The sequence below is a fragment of the Engystomops pustulosus genome, chromosome 6 (genome assembly GCF_040894005.1).
Source record: "Engystomops pustulosus chromosome 6, aEngPut4.maternal, whole genome shotgun sequence".
NCBI classification, from domain to species: domain Eukaryota; kingdom Metazoa; phylum Chordata; class Amphibia; order Anura; family Leptodactylidae; genus Engystomops; species Engystomops pustulosus.
Genome location: NC_092416.1, coordinates 1,173,305 through 1,185,451, shown reverse-complemented (window position 1 = coordinate 1,185,451; position 12,147 = coordinate 1,173,305). Strand labels below are relative to the sequence as shown.

At 48.0% G+C, this 12,147-nt stretch overlaps 1 protein-coding gene across 1 annotated transcript in view; it reads left to right on the top strand.

The window, feature by feature from the left end:
• LOC140065248 (cell adhesion molecule CEACAM1-like) overlaps positions 1-12,147 on the top strand; it is a 196,729-nt gene that overhangs the window by 144,091 nt on the left and 40,491 nt on the right. Inside the window, exon 5 of the mRNA XM_072112847.1 lies at positions 9,246-9,488. Within this exon, the coding sequence (XP_071968948.1) occupies positions 9,246-9,488 (243 nt within the window). The remainder of the gene's footprint in view (positions 1-9,245; positions 9,489-12,147) is intronic.

Genomic DNA, 12,147 nt, shown 5'->3' with positions numbered 1-12,147 from the left:
CCCGTCTTCTGCCCCGCTTGGCTCCAGTCTTCTAAAGAACACCACAGCCGTCCTCCTTGTCTGCTGCAGGTGGATAAAGCTCGTCTGACACCACAAGAGTGCTCCAGACAAAGACAGAAGATTCTATGTCTGTCCTGTGCCTGCCTGGAGCATTTTCTCGGGACCTGTCCACTCTGGGAAACGCACGCACCTAGGGTTCCTGGGAGAAGCTTCTCCATGCCTGAACATTCCTGTCCTACTTAGCTCTGGATCAAGTAGCCAGTTTCAAGCTTCTGCCTTCCTGGATTTCGGTTATGCAGGAAACTTTGTGGATGCTGACCTGGTCTCCCAGCATCATCTTCTTGTGGTCCAACTTGAGAAGCCGCTGGTCATCTCATCCATCAGTGAGCAGATCCTCTGCGAACCAGTCCAGTCCAGTACCGCACCGAGCCCCTGTGCCTACAAGATGGGGCATTTCATAAGGAGAGACTTTAGTTCAATGTGCTACCCCAGTCTACTTCCTCTGTTCTACTGAGCCTTCCATGGTTGGAAGTCGGTTGGACGTCGGACAACCAGATGGATTTGGAAAAACCACAGAATTAAAAAATTTATTTGTTTCGCAAGATCAGCACTTACATGCACCAGGACGAAGAAAGTGAACTCTGGTGGACCTCGGCGCAGCAGCGACACCTGCTGGATATCGGGCGCACGGACCTTAGTGAATCCCGACAGATCCAAATCCTCGTCGAACGTGCCGCTGGATCGTGACTGGACCGGGTAAGTAAATGTGCCCCATTGTGTCCGATATTTGTGAACAAACTTCCATGTGTCCTGTCCTATTCTTGTGTTCCAGCCTCCACGTGTCCTATACTTGTGTACAAGCCTCCATGTGTCCTATACTTGTGTACAAGCCTCCATGTGTCCTATACTTGTGTACAAGCCTCCACGTGTCCTATACTTGTGTACAAGCTTCCACGTGTCCTATACTTGTGTACAAGCTTCCACGTGTCCTATACTTGTGTACAAGCTTCCACGTGTCCTATACTTGTGTACAAGCTTCCACGTGTCCTATACTTGTGTACAAGCTTCCACGTGTCCTATACTTGTGTACAAGCTTCCACGTGTCCTATACTTGTGTACAAGCTTCCACATGTCCTATACTTGTGTACAAGCTTCCACATGTCCTATACTTGTGTACAAGCTTCCACATGTCCTATACTTGTGTACAAGCTTCCACATGTCCTATACTTGTGTACAAGCTTCCACGTGTCCTATACTTGTGTACAAGATTCCAAGTGTCCTGTACTTGTGTTGCAGCCTCCACGTGTCCTTTACTTATGTACAAGCTTCCACATGTCCTATACTTGTGTACAAGCTTCCACATGTCCTATACTTGTGTACAAGCTTCCACGTGTCCTATACTTGTGTACAAGATTCCAAGTGTCCTGTACTTGTGTTGCAGCCTCCACATGTCCTATACTTGTGTACAAGCTTCCACGTGTCCTATACTTGTGTACAAGCTTCCACGTGTCCTATACTTGTGTACAAGCTTCCACGTGTCCTATACTTGTGTACAAGCTTCCACGTGTCCTATACTTGTGTACAAGCTTCCACGTGTCCTATACTTGTGTACAAGCTTCCACGTGTCCTATACTTGTGTACAAGCTTCCACATGTCCTATACTTGTGTACAAGCTTCCACGTGTCCTATACTTGTGTACAATCTTCCACATGTCCTATACTTGTGTACAAGCTTCCACGTGTCCTATACTTGTGTACAAGCTTCCACGTGTCCTATACTTGTGTACAAGCTTCCACGTGTCCTATACTTGTGTACAAGCTTCCACATGTCCTATACTTGTGTACAAGCTTCCACATGTCCTATACTTGTGTACAAGCTTCCACGTGTCCTATACTTGTGTACAAGATTCCAAGTGTCCTGTACTTGTGTTGCAGCCTCCACGTGTCCTTTACTTATGTACAAGCTTCCACATGTCCTATACTTGTGTACAAGCTTCCACATGTCCTATACTTGTGTACAAGCTTCCACGTGTCCTATACTTGTGTACAAGATTCCAAGTGTCCTGTACTTGTGTTGCAGCCTCCACATGTCCTATACTTGTGTACAAGCTTCCACATGTCCTATACTTGTGTACAAGCTTTCACGTGTCCAATTTTTATGTACAAGCTTCCACGTGTCCTATACTTGTGTAAAAGCTTCCACGTGTCCTATACTTGTGTACAAGCTTTCACGTGTCCAATTTTTATGTACAAGCTTCCACGTGTCCTATGCTTGTGTACAAGCCTCCACGTGTCCTATACTTGTGTACAAGCTTCCACGTGTCCTATACTTGTGTACAAACTTCCACGTGTCCTATACTTGTGTATAAGCTTCCACGTGTCCTATACTTGTGTATTAGCCTCCACGTGTCCTATACTTGTGTACTAGCCTCCACGTATCCTGTACTTGTGTACAAGCTTCCACGTGTCCTATACTTGAGTACTAGCTTCCACGTGTCCTATACTTGTGTACTAGCTTCCACGTATCCTGTACTTGTGTACAAGCCTCCACGTGTCCTATACTTGTGTACAAGCTTCCACGTGTCCTATACTTGTGTACAAACTTCCACGTGTCCTATACTTGTGTATAAGCTTCCACGTGTCCTATACTTGTGTATTAGCCTCCACGTGTCCTATACTTGTGTACTAGCCTCCACGTATCCTGTACTTGTGTACAAGCTTCCACATGTCCTATACTTGTGTATAAGCTTCCACGTGTCCTATACTTGTGTATTAGCCTCCACGTGTCCTATACTTGTGTACTAGCCTCCACGTATCCTGTACTTGTGTACAAGCTTCCACGTGTCCTATACTTGTGTACTAGCTTCCACGTATCCTGTACTTGTGTACAAGCCTCCACGTGTCCTATACTTGTGTACAAGCTTCCACGTGTCCTATACTTGTGTACAAACTTCCACGTGTCCTATACTTGTGTATAAGCTTCCACGTGTCCTATACTTGTGTATTAGCCTCCACGTGTCCTATACTTGTGTACTAGCCTCCACGTATCCTGTACTTGTGTACAAGCTTCCACATGTCCTATACTTGTGTATAAGCTTCCACGTGTCCTATACTTGTGTATTAGCCTCCACGTGTCCTATACTTGTGTACTAGCCTCCACGTATCCTGTACTTGTGTACAAGCTTCCACGTGTCCTATCCTTGTGTACTAGCTTTCTATTTCCGCTGTAACTAGCCACTTATCTTCTTCTAACATCACATCCTCAAGCTCCCTCAGAACTTGCATTATATCCCTTATATATGACGTTAGGTTGTACCCTTAAGGTCCTTACTGAACCATTGACTACAAGTGTGAGGCTCCCCATACTGGACACAATGGACCTCCCTAGAGGCGCCTCCATGTTTTTGTGCATTTCGGGGAGAACATAAGATGTTGCTGTCTTGGGGACCTCACAGAGAGGAATCTTTTTCCTTTTGGCTAATGTTTTATTTCTGCAGCTTATGTTCTATAAGGACTTTGTATTCCCTAAGGATGTTAGACCTGTAACAGCATTGATTGTGTCTCCAGCCTCCTAATGGACGTCTTCTGCCCAAAGCACGAGATTCCCTCCTAATTCCCTTTAGATCCTTCCCGGAGAGCTCGACTTTCCTCAGGAGTCCGATTATCCTGCACATGTATTTCTTCCATTTTTTCAATGTCCCGTGAGACTAAATCAATACAAGTTTTTGGACATAAATCCCACGATGTCTTGTCCCATGATTTCTTATTGGTTGCACCACGTATGTCCAGGTTGTCTTCAGTAGTTTCTGAGACATCTTCCAGCTCTTCCTGTACCTGACCTTCTCCTTATCTCTAGCATCCAATTCTATAACAGACAGACGGTCAGTGTTATATAAAAGCTTGGGAGGTTTACTACGAAGATCAACTTACCCCCAAATAATAGGAGATCCTTAAAGAAAATCTAACATTTGTTGTCATGCATTATGGGGCTCATTTACTAAGGGTCCCTGGGCCACACTATCGTCGGATAGTGGCTTTGCTAAAAAAGAATAACATTATGATGAGTCTCTGTCACTTCTGTGCTGGGGCTCGGCACTTCTCCTCCTGCACTGCTCCAGAGAATGATGTCATCACTGTGTTATCCCTGACAGACAGAAGTAATCAATCGTTGCACCATCCCCCGGCTGCTGTGTTTCAGGTTGATGAGTCCTGTCTGGACAGTTCAGGATGCTCCATGTATTGTGTTTATGTAGGCACCCAGCTTTACCAAGGTCCTGAATTGTATAATAGTTTAAAACCACTCAGCTCAGGGATAAAACGAGATATGTTTCTGCATCAGTGTAGCTACAGCATTCCCAAGGTATGTTTGCTTCACAATGCATGAAATCAAATGGTAGGTTATCCCACAAATTCAAGTTAGGCCCTATCCACAGGATTGGGACTAACCTGCTGATCTGTGGAGGTTTCAGTGATGAGACCCCCACAGATCACGAAAATGAGGGGTTCAACTGAGTCCCAAGTACATCATTTGGACCCCTCATTGCTCCGTCAGATTAATGTAGCAGATAGCCGCGCATGACCGTTCTTCTCCATTCATCTCAATGGAGCCGACAGAAATTGCTGAGAAACTCGCCGATCTCCGTCAGCTCCTTAGAGATAAATGGAGCAGTGCGATCCGAGCAATTCTAAACGGTCAATTACTTAGTAAAACTGGAGCTGAAAAGGACTTGGGGGTATTGGTGGATGGTAAACTTAATTTTAGTGACCAGAGCCAGGCGGCTGCTGCTAAAGCAAATAAAATAATGGGATGTATCAAGAGAGGAATAGATTCTCATGATAAAGACATAGTTTTGCCCTTATACAAATCCCTGGTCAGACCACACATGGAATATTGTGTACAGTTTTGGGCACCAGTGTATAAAAAGGATATAGTAGAGCTGGAACGGGTGAAGAGGAGAGCAACCAGGATTATTAGGGGAATGGGGGAACGAGAATACAATGACAGATTAAAAAATTTGGGATTATTCAGTTTAGAAAAAAGACGACTGAGGGGAGACCTCATTACAATGTACAAATACCTGAACGGACAGTACAAGGATCTCTCCAAAGATCTTTTTATACCTCGGCCTGTGACCAGGATAAGGGGGCATCCTCTGCGCCTACAGGAGAGGAGGCTCTACCATCACCATAGACAGGGGGCATCCTCTACACCTAGAGGAGAGGAGATTCTACCATCACCATAGACAGGGGGCATCCTCTACACCTAGAGGAGAGTAGGTTCTACCATCACCATAGACAGGGGGCATCCTCTACACCTAGAGGAGAGGAGGTTCTACCATCACCATAGACAGGGGGCATCCTCTACACCTAGAGGAGAGGAGGTTCTACCATCACCATAGACAGAAGGGCATCCTCTACACCTAGAAGAGAGGAGGTTCTACCATCACCATAGACAGGGGGCATCCTCTACACCTAGAGGAGAGGAGATTCTACCATCACCATAGACAGGAGACATCATCTACACCTAGAGGAGAGGAGGCTCTACCATCACCATAGACAGAAGGGCATCCTCTACACCTAGAAGAGAGGAGGTTCTACCATCACCATAGACAGGGGGCATCCTCTACACCTAGAGGAGAGGAGGTTCTACCATCACCATAGACAGGGGACATCCTCTACACCTAGAGGAGAGGAGGTTCTACCATCACCATAGACAGGGGGATATCCTCTACACCTAGAGGAGAGGAGGTTCTACCATCACCATAGACAGGGGGCATCCTCTACACCTAGAGGAGAGGAGGTTCTACCATCACCATAGACAGGGGCATCCTCTACACCTAGAGGAAAGGAGGTTCTACCATCACCATAGACAGGGGACATTCTCTACACCTAGAGGAGAGGAGGATCTACCATCACCATAGACAGGGCGCACCCTCTACACCTAGAGGAGAGGAGATTCTACCATCACCATAGACAGGAGACATCATCTACACCTAGAGGAGAGGAGGCTCTACCATCACCATAGACAGAAGGGCATCCTCTACACCTAGAAGAGAGGAGGTTCTACCATCACCATAGACAGGGGGCATCCTCTACACCTAGAGGAGAGGAGGTTCTACCATCACCATAGACAGGGGGCATCCTCTACACCTAGAGGAGAGGAGATTCTACCATCACCATAGACAGGAGACATCATCTACACCTAGGGGAGAGGAGCTTCTACCATCACCATAGACAGGGGGCATCCTCTACACCTAGAGGAGAGGAGGTTCTACCATCACCATAGACAGAAGGGCATCCTCTACACCTAGAGGAGAGGAGGTTCTACCATCACCATAGACAGGGGGCATCCTCTACACCTAGAGGAGAGGAGGTTCTACCATCACCATAGACAGGGGGCATCCTCTACGCCTAGAGGAGAGGAGGTACTACCATCACCATAGACAGGGGACATCCTCTACACCTAGAGGAGAGGAGGTTCTACCATCACCATAGACAGGGGGCATCCTCCACACCTAGAGGAGAGGAGGTTCTAACATCACCATAGACAGGGCGTATCCTCTACACCTAGAGGAGAGGAGGTTCTACCATCACCATATACAGGGGGCATCCTCTACACCTAGAGGAGAGGAGGTACTACCATCACCATAGACAGGGGGCATCCTCTACGCCTAGAGGAGAGGAGGTACTACCATCACCATAGACAGGGGACATCCTCTACACCTAGAGGAGAGGAGGTTCTACCATCACCATAGACAGGGGACATCCTCTACACCTAGAGGAGAGGAGGTTCTACCATCACCATAGGCAGGGGACATCCTCTACACCTAGAGGAGAGGAGGATCTACCATCACCATAGACAGGGGGCATCCTCTACACCTAGAGGAGAGGAGGTTCTACCCACCATAGACAGGGGACATCCTCTACACCTAGAGAAGAGGAGGTTCTACCATCACCATAGACAGGGGACATCCTCTACACCTAGAGTAGAGGAGGTTCTACCATCACCATAGACAGGGGACATCCTCTACACCTAGAGGAGAGGAGGTTCTACCATCACCATAGACAGGAGGCATCCTCTACACCTAGAGAAGAGGAGGTTCTACCATCACCATAGACAGTGGGCATCCTCTACACCTAGAGGAGAGGAGGTCCTACCATCACCATAGACAGGGGGCATCCTCTACACCTAGAGGAGAGGAGGGTCTACCATCACCATAGACAGGGGGCATCCTCTACACCTAGAGGAGAGGAGGTTCTACCATCACCATAGACAGGGGACATCCTCTACACCTAGAGGAGAGGAGGTTCTACCATCACCATAGACAGGGTGCATCCTCTACACCTAGGGGAGAGGAGGTTCTAACATCACCATAGACAGGGGACATCCTCTACACCTAGAGGAGAGGAGGTTCTACCATCACCATAGACAGGGGGCATCCTCTACACCTAGAGGAGAGGAGGTTCTACCATCACCATAGACAGGGGTCATCCTCTACACCTAGAGGAGAGGAGGTTCTACCATCACCATAGACAGGGTGCATCCTCTACACCTAGGGGAGAGGAGGTTCTAACATCACCATAGACAGGGGACATCCTCTACACCTAGAGGAGAGGAGGTTCTATCATCACCATAGACAGGGGGCATCCTCTACACCTAGAGGAGAGGCGATTCTACCATCAACATAGACAGGGGGCGTCCTCTACACCTAGAGGAGAAGAGGTTCTACCATCACCATAGACAGGGGGCATCCTCTACACCTAGAGGAGAGGAAGTTCTACCATCACCATAGACAGGGGGCATCCTCTACACCTAGAGGAGAGGCGATTTTACCATCAACATAGACAAAGGTTCTTTACTATAAGAGCAGTGAGACTATGGAACTCTCTGCCGCAGGAGGTTGTTATGGCGGACTCTATGTACATGTTCAAGAGAGGCCTGGATGACTTTCTGGAGAGAAAAAAATATCACGGGTTATGGGGATAAAACATTTATTTAATTCTTAAAGGTTGGACTTGATGGACTTGCGTCTCCTTCCAGCCTTATATACTATGATACTATGAAGGGGTCCGACGGAGGTACCTGGGACCCCATCAGACCCCTCATTCTTGTGATCTATGGGGCTCTCATCCTACCAATCCCCACCAATCAGCAAGTTAGGCCCTATCCTGTGGATTTGTGGGAAAACCCCTTTAAGGCTGCTCATGATACAGAAGTTAAATCCCTTTTTGAGGACTGACACTTCTGCGCCTGTGAAGGATAATGTGATAAATGGATTATTTGCTCTTCAGCTCTCTGATGTCCCGCTTTGCCGGTGCACCGAGTATCGAGTCAGAATGTGGCAATGGTAAAAGAAGGGGGACTTTTTCCAGCACTCAGCCAAATCCATACAATGGTGTAGAATAGATACAAATTGTATTCCATACTTTTAAAAGCATGTCCCCTGACAAAAAATGTAGAAAAAAACCTGACGCGTTTCAGATCTAGACGATCCTTAGTTGTATTATTTATCATTTCCCCCTCTCCCTCCCCATGTGTTCCCTCTTCTCTGTGCTTTGGGTGGGCAGCGGAGGGGGGCACATTCAGCAGATGTAGGAGAAGTGTTATTGTCTTCTGGGTAGATCCGTCCAGTCTCTTCTGATTCCGTGTTTTCAGCTTCTGTATAAGACGTATCACCGACCTCCCAATCAGAGACTCTGAATGACCGATTTGCGATTCTTGGTCTCCTTTCTCTTGTTTTGGGTTGTGTTCATTTATTCTCCCAATCGTAATGATATTTCGCTGTTTGAAAGTTCCTTGATGAGTAACGAGCGGCGCCGGTGCGGCTGTGAGCGGCTCAGGATAGGATCTGTACAGGGGGAATGACTCCTGAGCTCAGCTGTGCTGGTGCTAGGTGTTACACATCGTGGCCGGTATAAAGCCTCAGCCGCTGCTTATACTGAATGAGAGGAAACTATATATATCATATGTACAACATATGAGACCCTTCTCCGCTCTGAATGTATATGTCCTGTACACACTTATAGGCACCGTGATATTTGCTCATGGGTTTTGTCTTTGTAAATTTTAGTCATAGGAATAACATTTATAAAGAATAATAATTCCCTCACATCCTGCGGTTTCTATGATTCCCTTCATCTTCCTCTTCTGTGGTGGTGGACCCCCATGGGAGACCATATTCTATTACTATCCTTCCCCCTGTATCTGGCAGTGATATCATCTCCTCTCATTCTGTGATGTCACAGGGTTTCCGGATTCGCAGGACATTCGCTGCGGTGCTGATCCCATCCACCAGGGAACACGACTTACCTGCTCCTGGCCCGGGGGAAGACCTGCCGCCAGCGTCACCATGATATTTAATAATGTATCCGATACAAAGATCAACGAGGTGTCCAGAAATGTGACGACTGCTGCTAATATCCAGGGGAGCAGCATGACCTGTAATGGGGAGCAGCTGGGGCGCACCTCCACCTGTGTGCTGCTATTTGGTAAGATATCAGTAATATCATCACTAGGTAACATATGAAGGTCCATCAGGTGCAGCCCGATCCTGCAGTGTAGATCCGGAAGACTATATCCCCCTCTATGGGGCTGGTACATTTATTCCATATCTACCCAATCCCAAATCTGACCATAAGAGCAGATTGTAGAACCAGTAACCCATCCCCTATGTATATATATATATGGATATTTCCCATAAAATGTGATCCGATAGATTACTAAGGGAAAATCCTGATTCTTCCCTATTTGTAGACATTGGGCTCTTTTTATCATTGACTTTTTGGCATCAAAAAGTGGCAACAAAATCCCACAGACATTGCGGCTTACACATAAAACCACCGCTAGTGCAGCACGTGTGCAGCCAGATGTATGACTTGTCATATTTTTAAATAATCAAAATATTATAAATAAAACAAAAGAACCCAAATAAAATAAGACATTTTTACAAATTTTCTATAAAAGTCCTGTGAGAAACACAAACCGTGTGGGGAAAAAGCATAAGAGAAACAAGAAAAGTCCTATAAGGAGAGCAATAAGTGAGAAAGATAAGATAAAAATGCTAAAACAGGAGAGGAGGAATAACCTGGGGGTCATGATGGAAGGAGATGAGGAATAACCTGGGGGTCATGGTGGAGGGAGATTAGGAATAACCTGGGGGTCATGGTGAATGGAGATGAGGAATAACCTGGGGGTCATGGTGGAGGGAGATGAGGAATAACCTGAGGGTCATGGTGGAGGGAGATGAGGAATAACCTGGGGGTCATGGGGGGATAGATAAGGAATAACCTGTGGGTCATGGTGGAGTGAGATGAGGAATAACCTGGGGGTCATGGTGGAGGGAGATGAGGAATAACCTGGGGGTCATGGGGGGATAGATGAGGAATAAACTGGGGGTCATGGTGGAAGGAGATGAGGAATAACCAGGGGGTCATGGTGGAGGGAGATGAGGAATAACCAGGGGGTCATGGTGGAGGGAGATGAGGAATAACCTGGGGGTCATGGTGGAGGGAGATGGGGAATAACCTGGGGGTCATGGTGGAGGGAGATGAGGAATAACCTGGGGGTCATGGGGGGGATAGATGAGGAATAACCTGGGAGTCATGGTGGAAGGAGATGAGGAATAACCTGGGGGTCATGGGGGGGATAGATGAGGAATAACCTGGGGCTCATGGTGGAGGGAGATGAGGAATAACCTGGGGGTCATGATGGAAGGAGATGAGGAATAACCTGGGGGTCCTGGTGGAGGGGGATGAGGAATAACCTGGGGGTCATGGTGGAAGGAGATGAGGTATAACCTGGGGGTCATGGTGGAGGGAGATAAGGAATAACCTGGGGGTCATGGTGGAGGGAGATGAGGAATAACCTGGGGGTCATGGGGGGGATAGATGAGGAATAACCTGGGGGTCATGGTGGAAGGAGATGAGGAATAACCTGGGGGTCATGGTGGAGGGAGATGAGGAATAACCTGGGGGTCATGGTGGAGGGAGATGAGGAATAACCTGGGGGTCATAGTGGAAGGAGATGAGAAATAACCAGGGGGTCCTGGTGAAGGGAGATGAGGAATAACCATGGGGTCATCGGGGAAGGGGATGAGGTATAACCTGGGGGTCATGGGGGGTATAGATGAGGAATAACCTGGGGCTCATGGTGGAAGGAGATGAGGAATAACCTGGGGCTCATGGTGGAGGGAGATGAGGAATAACCTGGGGGTCCTGGTGGAGGGGGATGAGGAATAACCTGGGGGTCCTGGTGGAGGGGATGAGGAATAACCTGGGGGTCATGATGGAAGGAGATGAGGAATAACCTGGGGGTCCTGGTGGAGGGGGATGAGGAATAACCTGGGGGTCATGGTGGATGGAGATGAGGAATAAACTGGGGGTCATGGTGGATGGAGATGAGGAATAAACTGGGGGTCATGCTGGAGAGAGATGAGGAATAACCTGGGGGTCATAGGGGAGGGGGATGAGGAATAACCTGGGGGTCATGGGGGAGGGAGATGAGGAATAACCTGAGGGTTATGGTGGAGGGAGATGAGGAATAACCTGGGGGTCATGGGGGGGATAGATGAGGAATAACCTGGGGGTCATGGTGGAAGGAGATGAGGAATAACCTGGGGGTCATGGTGGAGGGAGATAAGGAATAACCTGGGGGTCATGGTGGAGGGGGATGAGGAATAACCTGGGGGTCATGGTGGAGGGAGATGAGGAATAACCTGGGGGTCCTGGTGGAGGGGGATGAGGAATAACCTGGGGGTCCTGGTGGAGGGGGATGAGGAATAACCTGGGGGTCATGGTGGAGAGAGATGAGGAATAACCTGGGGGTCATGGTGGAGGGAGATGAGGAATAACCTGGGGGTCCTGGTGGAGGGGGATGAGGAATAACCTGGGGGTCATGGTGAATGGAGATGAGGATTAACCTGGAGGTCATGATGGAGGAAGATAAGGAATAACCTGGGGGTCATGGTGGAGGGAGATGAGGAATTACCTGGGGGTCCTGGTGGAGGGGGATGAGGAATAACCTGGGGTTCATGGTGGATGGAGATGAGGAATAACCTGGGGGTCATGGGGGAGAGAGATGAGGAATAACCTGGGGGTCATGGTGGAGGGAGATGAGGAATAACCTGGGGGTCATGGGGGGGATAGATGA